Genomic DNA, 12,784 nt, shown 5'->3' with positions numbered 1-12,784 from the left:
CAATGTTTCTTCAGTGAAGGAGATACACTTCAGGTTTGGAATTCAGAAGTCTCTGAGCAGATAACCAGAGGATTTACAGTAATCCCTGGCCTCCTTCCAAATGAGATAAAGGTCATTTGATAGTCATCTAAAGGATAAGGATTTAATAGAACCTCATAGAAATGTTAACATACTTCCTTTTATTGAGGCATTGGAAAAGAGTTGAGAATGTTCCACTACCTAAATTTGATTTTGATTTCATATTTTTTTTAACACACCCCCCCCCCCCCCGCCCCCGAAAATAATAAGGATCGTTATCTTCTTTCAGAAATGCCTTTTATTTCAAAATTATAACTAGTCTGGTAAACAGACAGCGTAATTGTTTCATCCTAGAACTACACCGGTATTTTATTAGCTAACACTTTCTCTCCACCTCTTTCTCCTCCTTGCAGTACGTTTTGCTGTTATGTTTGATGGACTATCCTATAACAAGCAAGAAAATACAAATATGATACCCAACATATATACAGCTAATTATTTAAAGCAGCTGGGTTTTGGTGGGGTGTTTTGTAAGAAGCAGAACTAAGGAAACCTTGTTGCTGCCGGTTTGCAGCCTGTGACACTGGTGCTGCCACAATAACCCCAGTTGCTCGGTGCCCGTTACAGTATGGGCATGTTCCAGCATCCCTTTCCTGTTCTGCTGGGTAAGATGTAGGAGAAGCGGTGCCTGGTCCAGAGCTACCCTTCTAGTGAGGGCCTGGCTGGAAGCTGCCACTCTTGGCAAGGAGTAAGGATTTCTTCTTGCCTTCCCCTTGCAGGAGAGCACTGATAAGGTTTCTCTACTTGGACACATTTTAAAATTATTTTTTTTTTCAGTGTTTACATGAACTTACTGTGTTTCTCTGAGAACTAAAACTTCTATCTCCAGTATGAGTGAAGTTAGCCAGATTTTTCGGAAATGATTACACAGTGGGGAAGGAATATTATAGGTAAACCCACAAAAATTTGTAAGCCTGATTTCTGCAGGAGACAGGGCTAAAAAAGAAAGAAAAAAACCCCTCAGAAATTATTTTGTCTTCCACAGACCTGAATGCTGCTTTAGTTCCTTCCGGAGACTGGATGCTAAGGCTGCTACTGAAAAATTCCAGCAGGATCTGGGTTTCCGAATGCTAAACTGTGGAAGGACAGATCTGATCAACCAAGCAATTGATGCACTGGGACCTGACGGGGTTAACACCATGGATGATCAGGTATGCCATATAACCACACACACACAAATTCTTTGCGTGAACAAATCATGTGTTCCTTTCCACGTGGCAAATCAATACACCAGGTCGTGTTAGTTGCCTCTCCAGGGCTTTTCTAATTCTAGCTTGTGTTTTAGTCTGAAAATGTATCCCTTAAAAAAAACCCAAAAAAATAACCCCCCCAAAAGCCAGCCAAAGCCTAGAGTGAATTGTTTCTTTATCAGCTGGAATGTAGGTCTGTTCCTTGGATGGTCTCTCTCAGACACTGATGGAAGACAGGTTAATACGCTGGCTGCGAATGGAAAGTCTGATGTTGTCTTAATGCTAAGACCATGTCAAAACAAAAGTGGGTTTTGCCACTGACACTCTCTTCTGGTTCAACAGCCCAAATCTAGTCTGGGTCAGTGATGAGTGACCAAAAGGTGTTACTGTCTGATGGCTTTCAGGTGCGAAGTGAGTTAGTTACACATTCTCAGTACAGGCTGGCATATAAGAAAACAGGACCGAGAATCTCAGTGGCGTTGGTATCACTCAGTATTAGCTTTGTTGAAAGTCCATCACGCTGATGTGTCTATTTTTTCGTTTTTACCTGTTCACTGCTCAGCTACACTGAACCGTAGGGATTTGGTAGTCTGGGGAGTCTTTGGCTGCTTCTGCTTGTGCTGTCAGTCCCGTCAAGTAACAGCAGAGTCCATTCTCTGGGGCATCATTCAATGCATGGAATTAGCTTTTCATTTAAAAAAACCAAAACCAAACCCAAACCCTCCCCCAAATCAACACTCGTCATAGCTGTCACAGCAATGAAAATCCACTGTCATGTCTCAGAAACAGTAGGATGTTTAGCAGTAGGAAGGATTTACGTTCAAGTAGAGAGGTTTTCTCATAGACAGCATATTACTGCAGTAGCATTTCAGACCAAATTCTGAAACCGGCACATCTTCCATGGTACTTTCCACGCTCCTGCAATTTTAAAGGAAGCGTGAATGTGTACACAAATACGAGCAGAAACTACTCCTGCACAAGCTTATATTTAGGTGTGTAGTTGCCTTATTTACATATCCAATACAAGAAGCTTTGTGGTCACAGAGGTGAGGTATCGCATCATAGGTGCCCTTGACTTTATTAAAGTGACAAAGGTGGCAGATTTATATTAGGAAGGTCTGCCACTTACTTCCTGTATTATTTTTTTAAATAAGTTTTTGCATTTTCTGTTTATGTAGCCACTGAGGCCTTTTGTTCTCTCAAAGCAGAATATTTTGCATTGTGAACCTTACTCTCCTAACACCAAAGACGCTGGTGCCAAGACCATCGCTTCTCACTGCGGGGTGCTTTTTATCTCTCTTCAGCCAGCCAGCAAACTGGGAGCTGTTTGGCTTTTGTGTGCATAAAGACCCCGCGTTCTGTAGGCAACTCACTGGAAAGTTTGAGGAGTTTCTGCTGTCACTTATGGTCTTATTGTCATCCTATTGATGTCATCCTCTAGCCAGTCCTATTGTGAACAGGGGGATTGCAGCGTGCTGGCAGCTGTGTCTTCTTTGCAGGACGCTGCTCCCATGTCTCAAAGCAGTGTTCTGGCACTGACCAAGTTGGGCAAGACAGGCTCCCTCTGGAGACATTGTTGCTCCGAAATTTTCCGCTTAAGTGACTCTGGAGCAACTCATCTCTGCAGCTACGCAAGTGTCCTCCACTGCGCTATCGATCCCAGATAGAGTTAAATCCAAAGTCTAGCGGTGAACTCTGCCGTAGCTGGAATGTGAAACTAAATCTGAACTTTGCAGCTAACTGCTTTTTCCCTTCCTCTGAAGGCATAAGCCAAAGCCAGATGCCCAAACTTGGGAAAACCGGCTTAGGCGTGGCAACAGAAAGTGGGTCTCTGTGTCCACACTGGCACCTAGTAAGCTCAATTCATATATCTGGATTTCTTTTGGTCATGATGAGTCTTAAGGCACCTCTGAGGCATGGCAAAACAGGTGTGACCATCTCTCACCTGACGGGTACTGCAAAAGTTTTGTGCAAATCCTATGACAGACAGAACCCTTGGACTAATTTCACTTATAGGCTTTAGATCCAGGTTCAGATGTTGACCACTCCCAGAACGTGAGCGTGTCCAACGTTGAGGTGTGTGTTCAGACTCACTTCTACGTGTATGTGTACAGAGAGATTTTTAGAGAGGGAGAGAATTCAGAACGTATCTTCAGACACCTGAGTTTGGAGCAGGACCCTGTATTCGCTTCCAGTGGGGACGAAGCAGCACTGTGGTTTCACAGGATTTGAGGCGTTTAGGAAAACAATCTCTTCTTCCCTTTGCATACTGAGGAACAAGCAGGGAATGCAAAACTGATATTAAAAAGAAGAAGAAAAAAAAAAGGAAAGGTAAGTCTATACAAACCTGGTAGTTTTAGAACCCTGACTGTGGCAGAAAATGTGGGGTTGTGCCTGCAGACCTGAGTTTTGAATTCTCAGTTAAGTTTACTTGTCTGTAATGAGAATGGATCCTCCCAAGCCCATCAAAAGCCAAACCCCACCCTCCTCACACCATCAAAACATCTTTGCAAATGTGACTGCCTCAAATGCAGGAAGCTTGGAATCGTGGCTGTTTTGAAAAGACACCTTTGCAGATACAAGATCAGAACTCCTCAGTGTGAGGTGTAATTCTGTGATCCTTGTCCATCTCTAAAGATGAACCTGTGTTATTACACAATGAGCAGCAGAGATGCAGCCTGTGAAAAACTGAAACGCTCACAATAATTAAGGATAAGGAGGGGGGAAAAGCCGTAGGATGTGAGCTGGAATGGATTTTACTAGGCCATTTCCTTTCTGTCCTTGGCTACTTCTGGAATGAACTCCGTAAGTAAGGCTCGTTTCTCTCATAATTCATCTCTGAGCCGTCATGGTTTGCTGGTTAAGTGGAGAGAGAGAGAGAGAGAGAGATTTATGGGATTGAAATGCTGAAATATTGTGGCAAATAGGATTTTAGCAATGGGGATAAGTTGCCAAATAAATTAATCTTGTGTATTTTTGTGTTGTTTTCTGCTTTCGGTTCATCTGGCTACAAATGATCCAAGAAATGGTATTTCTTTTTTGGCAGCCTTGAGAAGAAGGCTCAAGAATTGTGGACAATACGCAGCTGGGATTTTCAGTGTTCCCTTTTGTATTCTTGCAATCTTATCCCCTGATGTTTTGTCCGCATCACTTTCCAATACTAGTGCATTCTGCCCACTCTCCATTAAAACCCAAAATGTTTTGAATGTATACATATGCTCTCCCTACTCACATGCACACACGCTCTTCTGTACATTAAGATTCAAACTCACTGTGTCTGTGGCAGCTTCGTTGTTGATAGATATAGAAGGATAACTTTTTTTTTTCTTCTTCCTGAAGGGTATGACCCCACTGATGTATGCCTGTGCTGCTGGAGATGAAGCCATGGTCCAAATGCTTATAGATGCTGGAGCAAATTTAGATATACCAGTGAGTAACAGAGGACCCTCTCCCCATAATTATTCATCTGTAAACTAACAAGAGCAGTTATGAAATCTCTCCTAGCAACTGAAGGCTTCATTTCTGGAAGCTTCTGAGCAAGCCATTTCTTTCAGAAATCATTGCTTCAGGGATTTGGGAGGGGGAAGAAAACCTTCAAAACCTCTTGGAGCACTCAGTGCCTCCAATTATGATTGGCATTGGCAAGTCTAATGGGCACGCTGGGGGTAAAGGGGCCTCCCTCCTGAAAGAGCTGCCACTAGGAGAAACCAATAAGCCCATTAAAAAGGCCCAGGGGACTGGACAGAGTGACTAGTGCTGGCAGTGTTCTCTAAATGGCGTAAGTTACCATTCCCTGGGGTTGTCATTTACAAAGAAAAAAAGCCAGTTATGTACCAATCTAGAGATTATGGCAGACAGATACTGCACTGGTTAATAACTACCTGGTTCCTTTCTCCCAGGTTCCCAGTACCTCTCCACGATACCCTTCAGTCCACCCAGACAGCCGGCACTGGACCGCTCTTACCTTTGCCGTGTTACACGGGCACATCTCTGTTGTTCAGGTAAGCAGAAGAAATCCCCTCGTCGGGAATCTTTACAGGAGACACAGAGGGACTGAAAGGCAGCACTGGGAGCCGAGACTGTCAGGCTTCCTGAGCACGGGTCTGTCACGGGCTCCACGTGCAGCTTGGTGGAAGCCTTCTAAAAACCAGTGAAAAATTGCATGCTTTGGAAATGAGAAGGCAACTGATGCTTTTCTGAGGGAGCTGTGAATTGATGACGTAATTCCTAGCAAGGTCTTGATAACAAAACACAGTATGTTTCCTTATTTTTCTTTGGTTTCAGTATTGGTCCAAGGCTTACCACTTACAGAACAATACTGCACAATCATTTCTTTGGTATTAGATAAACTAGCGCTTCATGTGGAATGGTTACAGGTAGACTTGCTTGATCAGGACGCTTTCTGACATGAGATGTTAAATGGCTTATAAATTCACATGTGCAAAAATTCAGTGTATGCTGATTTCTGCTCTAATGGCAGCAAATGATCTGTAACTTCCTGTATAATCCTGGAGAACTGCATGAACAGGACTTAAGCTGTCGTGGGAGTTGAGCCTCTCGCAGCGTCCCCGCTCCCTTTTCTGGGGAATTAACGCAGGGGGTAGCAGAATGGGGTGGAGTCCTGGAAATCCTACCTGGACTTCAAGAGGAATTCAAAATTGCTGGTGAATTTTATTTACCTTCTGCTCAAAGGGGGTAAAAAATATAATAAATAAAAGGCGTAAGCAAATGGAGGCTGCACACAGTCTTGGTTTTGTTTGTGTACATTTGTAAGTAATTACAAAGATTAGATTCCACCTGGCAAATTGCCAGGGCAGCCTTTCGTGTTACAAAGGTTGGCCAGCCTTAATTTACATGTGAGATAAGTGTGTGATTCTCCCAGGAAATGTAGCCAAGTGTATCGGAGCTCCTGCTGGAGCTCCCACGTTTGTTTCCTTTATTTTGGTTAAAACTTCTAAAGATTACATAAATTTTTTTCATTCGGCAACTATTAATAAAAGGGTAGATGTCAGCTTTTGCTGAAATCGGTGTATAAAATCGCCTTTCCAGTTAAGGTCTACCACGCAATATTTGCATGGAATAGCTGGCATCTCAAGAGAGAAACAAAACGGCAGTTCTGCTCTGCAAAAAGTTTTATAGTAAAAATGTGAAGGTATGTGCTGTTTGTGCCAAGGTCATCACTAATTGGGGATGGCTGAAACTTAAATTGTGACCGTGTTAGGGGATACAGCCAGCTGGACTCCTCTGCGCAGGGGAAGAACCTCCAGGGCTGGCAGCACCTACAAGCAGTGCTCTGGGTGCCCCGATGCCGTCTGCCAGCCCTCGCTGGTCATAAAAAGTCCCCATCATCTTGTAATCTTCTCCCCTTCATCCGGGAGGGGGGTAATTTCCCACGCGAGCAGTTCGGTGTGTTCAACGAAAGCAGGGTTCTGCATGCGGCAAATCACCGGAGCTGCCAGGGACTCCTTATGCCGGCTCCACGGGGCCGGAGAGACCAAGAGGTATGTTTGGCCAAGAGACCAAGAAGTATGTTTGGCCTCCAGGGCTAATTCCCTGCAGGAACCCTGTTTCCTGAGCACAGCGTGAAACTGAATAAGATGGACTTCCTGCGCTGAAGAGAAGCTCTGAGCGCAGAGCTCTTTGGAGTTGGGAAATTACAATTGTGAAACCACGTTCATAAAGGAGATTGGAGGAAAAAAGAAGAAAAAAAAAAAAAAGGGCGTGATGCTCTCCAAGCCACCGGTTGAGTACCTTTCCAGCATAAAGTCAATATCAAAAGCACAGTAAAGCAAAAGACAAGAAGAAAACTCTAAATGGACATTCATGTGGAGACTTTAGCCCTTGGCTGAGCAAGGGAATGCAAGAAAAATTTGCCTTGTAATAGATATTTTGCTTTAGCCTTTGAGATGGTCCCTTTGTGTGCGTGCACTCTTCATTATGAATCTACTGGTTTTCCTCTCGAACACACAGCCTCTTCTGTTTTGTCTTTCTGAATTGCTCTTTTCTCAACTCATCGTCTTTCATGTGTCTGTTGCAGCTGCTCTTGGATGCTGGTGCCCACGTTGAGGGCTCTGCCGTTAACAGTGGAGAAGACAACTATGCTGAGACTCCTCTTCAGCTGGCTTCAGCAGCAGGTAGGCTCAGTGCAGCCTCAGCACGCTCTTGCTACCACAGAATAACCACAACCAATTCACGCGTGGGTCCCGTGTCTGTAAAACGCATTAGGAGTCACTTTGCACCGCATTTGAAGGTACCGTGGGTACCGTAAAGATATCAAATGGGTAGCAGAGTGAGCTGGCTACGAAAAAGCTGGCATTTTTTTCATTTCTAAAACACTAGTAGGAACCCCGTCTGGGTTGGCAGCGACTAACAGCTGTTGTCATGTGGCAAGAGCTTCATAGGCACTAAATGAGTGTCTGCTTTTGCAACCAGCCCCAACACTTACATCCTGCCAGCGGCCTCCGTAGTAAAGCTGACTGAAACAACTCCTTTGCACAGGGCACTGTCAAGAAACATAAAACAGCTACTGTCTAGTCTAGGCATGTCTTGGATCTAAATAACTTCCAGATGCAAAAATTAACAAGTTTAAATTCAGCCTGAGGAAAAAGAATGGCTATATAAAGAAATTTGCTTTATTAATTTATTCAATAAAAGTAAAATTCTGCATTTCTTCTACCTAACCATCAGGAGTTCAGCATTCTGTGAACAAGTCTGTGCTAGCCTAAAAACACCTGTGGTTTTTCAACACTCCTCACCTCTAACTGTTTTTACTTTTTTTCCTCCATTTCTTTCTGCTTCATTTTTGTGTGTTTATGAAAACGAGTCTTTGGCTTGCTCTGTACCAGGCTTTATTGAAGGGATAAAAAACCGGCCTCCTCCCCTCTCAATGACAGATACTCATTGTGCTGGCTCTCTTGCCACCGCTCACTGCTACGTCTAATGAAAACGGGGAAAAGGAGGCCTGGCTGAACGTGGGCTGCACCGATATACTTGGCTGCAGGGTGGTTTTATGAAGCTGTGGCCAGCAAGCGCAGCATAGAGCAGCTCCCGTCTGGCCCTCTCTGTTATCCACCAACTGAACAGCCGAGACTCTGATCCTACTTAAACTGGTTGCCTACATCTCTGCTGGCGCGTATCGAGAACGCCAGACCAGTTTAATTCTCTTTTCATTCTGCCTCGAGCTAGTTGTGCGTTATTAGGTAATCTAGGTGCTTTGTGACTCAGTTTCTCTCTCCGAGATGTTACAAAGACAAAAAGCCTAATGCATGCTTGCAGGATGCTCTGAACGCCTTAGCTGGTAGCATAAAAGTTGCTGGTACAGTCTGTCTGTTACGGGTCCTGTGTTATGTGCTTTCAAAGAGGTAACAGACATGGAATCTTCATTATGTTTCTGTTGATTTTTTCCTAGGGAACTACGAGTTGGTCAGCTTATTGCTAAGTAGGGGTGCTGATCCACTCCTGAGTATGTTGGAAGTCAACGGTATGTCTTCGTCGCTTCATGAAGATATGAATTGCTTCAGTCACTCGGCTGCACATGGGCACAGGTAAGGCTCCGTTCCTGTTCGGAACAGGGTTTTTCTGCCTAAGGCTATCACTGTAGGTATTCCTATGTGACTTTATATTATATGTCTTATACCCAGATCCTCGGGTGTGCAGTTCAGAAGATGATATTAAGACTCCCCCGATAGCAACCATTTTTTAGTGCAGCACAGTTTTTCAGACTATTGTGATTCCGATGTAGGTAGTGCCTTTTGAGCATTTATTTTTTAAACTGGTAGTTGCTCTCTGTTATATCCCTTTGAGAAAAAATGATGCGAGGCATTAATTATTCAGCAGCTATAACTTTGATAAAAGGGGATTATATATTTTAGTCAAAAGCACAAAATACGACAGAAAGATCTTTCTTTGCTTTTCCTTACTCTCTCACTTGCTGGCCTAGCTCTGCAACACCAAGACTGAGTAGGAGCTGGTCCCAGGCCATACGTGAGCAGACTAAGTTCCACTCGTAGTAGGTTATGAGATTGTGGTTCATGTTCTGAGACAGAATCTAATCCTGTTAAGGTGGCAAAAATAATCTGCAGCAGAATTTGCCTGACTGCATCTCTGGTTTTTGGACGGCCGACCAAGAGATCAGTCGTTAAAATGCCGCAGAGCCAGCCTGGGCTTTCCCACCCTGTTTTCAGGGTAGTTATTTAGAAATAAGACATTACTTACAAACTCATCCAGAAATCCTTCTGTTCCCAGAACAAAATGTTAGCGTAACAAGCCAATTAAAACAGCCCTGAAACCGCCCATGTAGATGGGCTGAGAGATACCCACAGGGTCGTACGGCAGTACAGCTGGCCCTTCCAGTAGTACATTAGATAGCAGCTACCTTGCTTGAACACAGCTGTGCTTTACAGTGGTGCCAAAACTGCACCTCCAGGTACATCGCACATCTGGATACACCAGGGAAAACATCCCAAGCTCAAATGAGGCCCAAACTCTGCAAAGCTGGAACGGCCTAATGCAGTGATTTACAGTGTAAAACTACACAAACACTGTTCTGTTCCCAATTCTGTTCCCCTCCCACAGTCTTCTGCACCATCTAACCATGCAAACTGTGAAATTCAAGGCTTGCTCTCCAGTCGGATAGGGCAGGGGGATCCTAAAGCACAAAATTAACTGGTTTTAGTCATACCAAGTGGTGTGGGTGCAAAGAGAGCACCAGCTAGTGGCAATTCAGCGTCACCGCTGAGTACTCGGGTGGATTTGCTAGGATGAGGAATTCTGCTGCAGATGGTTGCAGCTGTCTGTAGAGACACCAATGATGCAAGCTTTCTAAAGTGGCTGAACACAAACACGAAGGCCTCTTTCTTGCAATTGCTGTGTGAAATTCCAAACCAAAAAAAATTCTCCCTGGATTTAGTGATTCAGAACTGTCTTTTTTTTTTTATGGTTTCTATTTACTGATACAGGAAGCAGGTCTAACTAAAACAACGTAACAGTGCTTCAAGATGGTCATTTGGGAAAACAGCAAGGGTTCTTACAGATGCTCCGATAAATCTTACTTCAGAGCCTAAGATGTTACCACACTCATGGCTGGCAGAAGGAAGCGTGCTTCTACACCAAAGTATAGACTGCAATAAAAACCAGTTTGCCCTCACTCTGAAATATGCCCTGGTACCACTAAGATACAGGAGCATATTCCGTGCTTTTGCTCTTGCTACCAGGGCATCAGTTTCTAGCATGTGGGACAGGGAAGGACAAGTGGTTTAAATGCTGCTCCTTATCTGCCAGCTGTCTAGCACTGGGAAGGAGATTATTATTTACAAAGCCAGACCCCTAAACCCAAATCACCGTAGTCCTGTCGGAATTGTTGATACTTCATTTATTAATAAGCAATATCTCTTCTTCCTCCTCAGGAATGTTCTGCGCAAGCTCCTGACCCAGCCCCAGCAACTGAAGGGAGATGTGCTCTCACTGGAGGAGATTTTGGCTGAGGGAGTGGAGAGTGACACCTCCAGCCAGGGCAGCTCCAGCGAGGGGCAAGTCAGGCTGTGTAAAACAAGAATGAAGGCTCTCCAGGAGGCCATGTATTACAGTGCTGAGCACGGCTACGTAGACATCACCATGGAGCTCAGGGCACTTGGTAAGGTGTTTATTTTAAGCACTGTGCGCATTTAAGGTGTCAAAAGCTTTTTCCTCTGCCCCTTTCACTTGGAGAAGAATCTGTAACCCCAACTGCAAAGCTATCCCAAGCGCACGGGAACCAGTTGTCCAATTTAAAATCAAAAAGTGTTTAAGGATCCTCAAGTTTTTTTTTCAAATTCCAACTGATCTGGGATGTCCCTCGCTTTTGACTGGATCCTCTGTTCCCAAGTATCAAAAGCAAGGGGGATGTCTCTTCATCAGACACCCTGACACCTGAAATTCAGTGGTAAAGAGGCTGGTCTCAAAAACAAAGATAACATCAGAGATTAAATGGTTTAAGGTAAAAGAATAGATTTGATCTAAAGGTAGGAAAGAGAAGCTTTGAAGCTTGTGTGTCTAGACTGTTAGAGGTAACCAGGAGAAAAGACCTCGCAGCATGTTTGTGTAGGGTTAGGTATTCTTAGAAGTTCAGTTCAAATTTATTTTTTAATTCTGACTAATCATGAAGCTAAATACACAACAGGGAGTCTCTGGTCCTTAACAATCAGCAGAAAGTTCCAACTTACGGTCCTGGTACCAATCCTTTGCTGTTGTAGACAGTGACCCAGTTCAGTCATCTTTAATATCAAGACAAAAACGTATCTGCTGTTAGGGTGTATGTAAAGATCAGTGCCACTAAGTGTTAGTAATAGCAGCAGGACAATCTACTCACAGGTGCTTCAGCAAATCACTGTCTTTCACTGTCTTTTTTGCTGTGGCTACAGGAGTCCCATGGAAACTCCATGTGTGGATCGAGTCACTACGGACAACCTTCTACCAGTCTCGTTACTCAGTCGTACAGACCCTCTTGCGGGAATTTGTCACCATTAAAGAAGAGGACTATAATGAAGAACTGGTTAATGAAGGGTTGCAGCTCATGTTTGATATCCTCAAAACCAGCAAAGTAATTATTTGTTTTGTAACAGTATCAAAATCAAGTGTTTGTTTTTTGCTATTGTACAAGGTAGTGCACAAGAAGAACAAGTGAATGCCTATGCAAAGTCCCATTTATCTAAATTCATATGCAGTCCTCACAGTAAAGACATTAATTTCTATAGAAGTGAAAGCTATTCTGTTCAAGTCCAGTTCAGCAATGTGAATGTAAGAGGAAGAGTTACTGATACAGTACTGGGCAATTCAGGTTCTCCCAGTAGTATCTTCTAGGATTTTTCTGAACAATGTTTTTTTCAGTGACACTTACGTTCTAGTTCTTTTTTTTTTATTTAAAGGTTGCCTATGACTCTTTTTTCCTTGCTTTTCAAGGCATGTCTAGAACGGATTTTATGTGTGGTATATAGTTTAGCTGTCCCATTTTGCAGATAATTTCACCCAGTCTCTACCATGTTCTTTTCCAAGAGGCTGTTGTCCTTCATGTTAGGAGGGGGATGCCTGCATTCTGGCTGTAGATGGGATACATTTGAAAAGCACAGACAGGGGGAAGCTGAGGAGTCTATACAGCCCTTGATACCTCCATAATAGGTCATTACAACGTACACTGTAACTGTCCTTTAAATTAAAAGCAAGAGATATAACTGGCTAACTAAAAACACCTGCAAACTAGGAATGGGGACTTGGTATCTGACAGTGAACTGGTAGCATGAATCGAATCTGGCTGAGGACCCACTTGTGGGCTTACCTCTTACACAGACGAGCTTCTGCTGATGGAGTCTTTCCCTTGACAGAGATTGGCCCAAAAACTGTTGCTGAGAGAATTCTGTCAGAGCACACTTGTTCAGATCATGCTCTTGTCCCTCTGTTTGGAGGTTATTTTTGTAGGGTGCAGTTGCTATAAGCCTCAAGTGAACTGTTACAGCATGTTTGAAACCTGCTCAATACAAAGTGCC

The 12,784-nt window shown here is 43.7% G+C and overlaps 1 protein-coding gene across 1 annotated transcript in view; it reads left to right on the top strand.

Moving 5' to 3' along the window:
- ABTB2 (ankyrin repeat and BTB domain containing 2) overlaps positions 1-12,784 on the top strand; it is a 135,722-nt gene that overhangs the window by 115,175 nt on the left and 7,763 nt on the right. Inside the window, exons 5-11 of the mRNA XM_049820154.1 lie at positions 1,064-1,229; positions 4,608-4,697; positions 5,168-5,269; positions 7,306-7,402; positions 8,677-8,812; positions 10,673-10,899; positions 11,666-11,844. Coding sequence (XP_049676111.1) covers positions 1,064-1,229; positions 4,608-4,697; positions 5,168-5,269; positions 7,306-7,402; positions 8,677-8,812; positions 10,673-10,899; positions 11,666-11,844 — 997 coding nt within the window. The remainder of the gene's footprint in view (positions 1-1,063; positions 1,230-4,607; positions 4,698-5,167; positions 5,270-7,305; positions 7,403-8,676; positions 8,813-10,672; positions 10,900-11,665; positions 11,845-12,784) is intronic.

Source organism: Accipiter gentilis, chromosome 17 (assembly GCF_929443795.1).
Source record: "Accipiter gentilis chromosome 17, bAccGen1.1, whole genome shotgun sequence".
Lineage (NCBI taxonomy): Eukaryota > Metazoa > Chordata > Aves > Accipitriformes > Accipitridae > Astur > Astur gentilis.
This window is presented reverse-complemented; position numbering and strand designations above follow the sequence as displayed.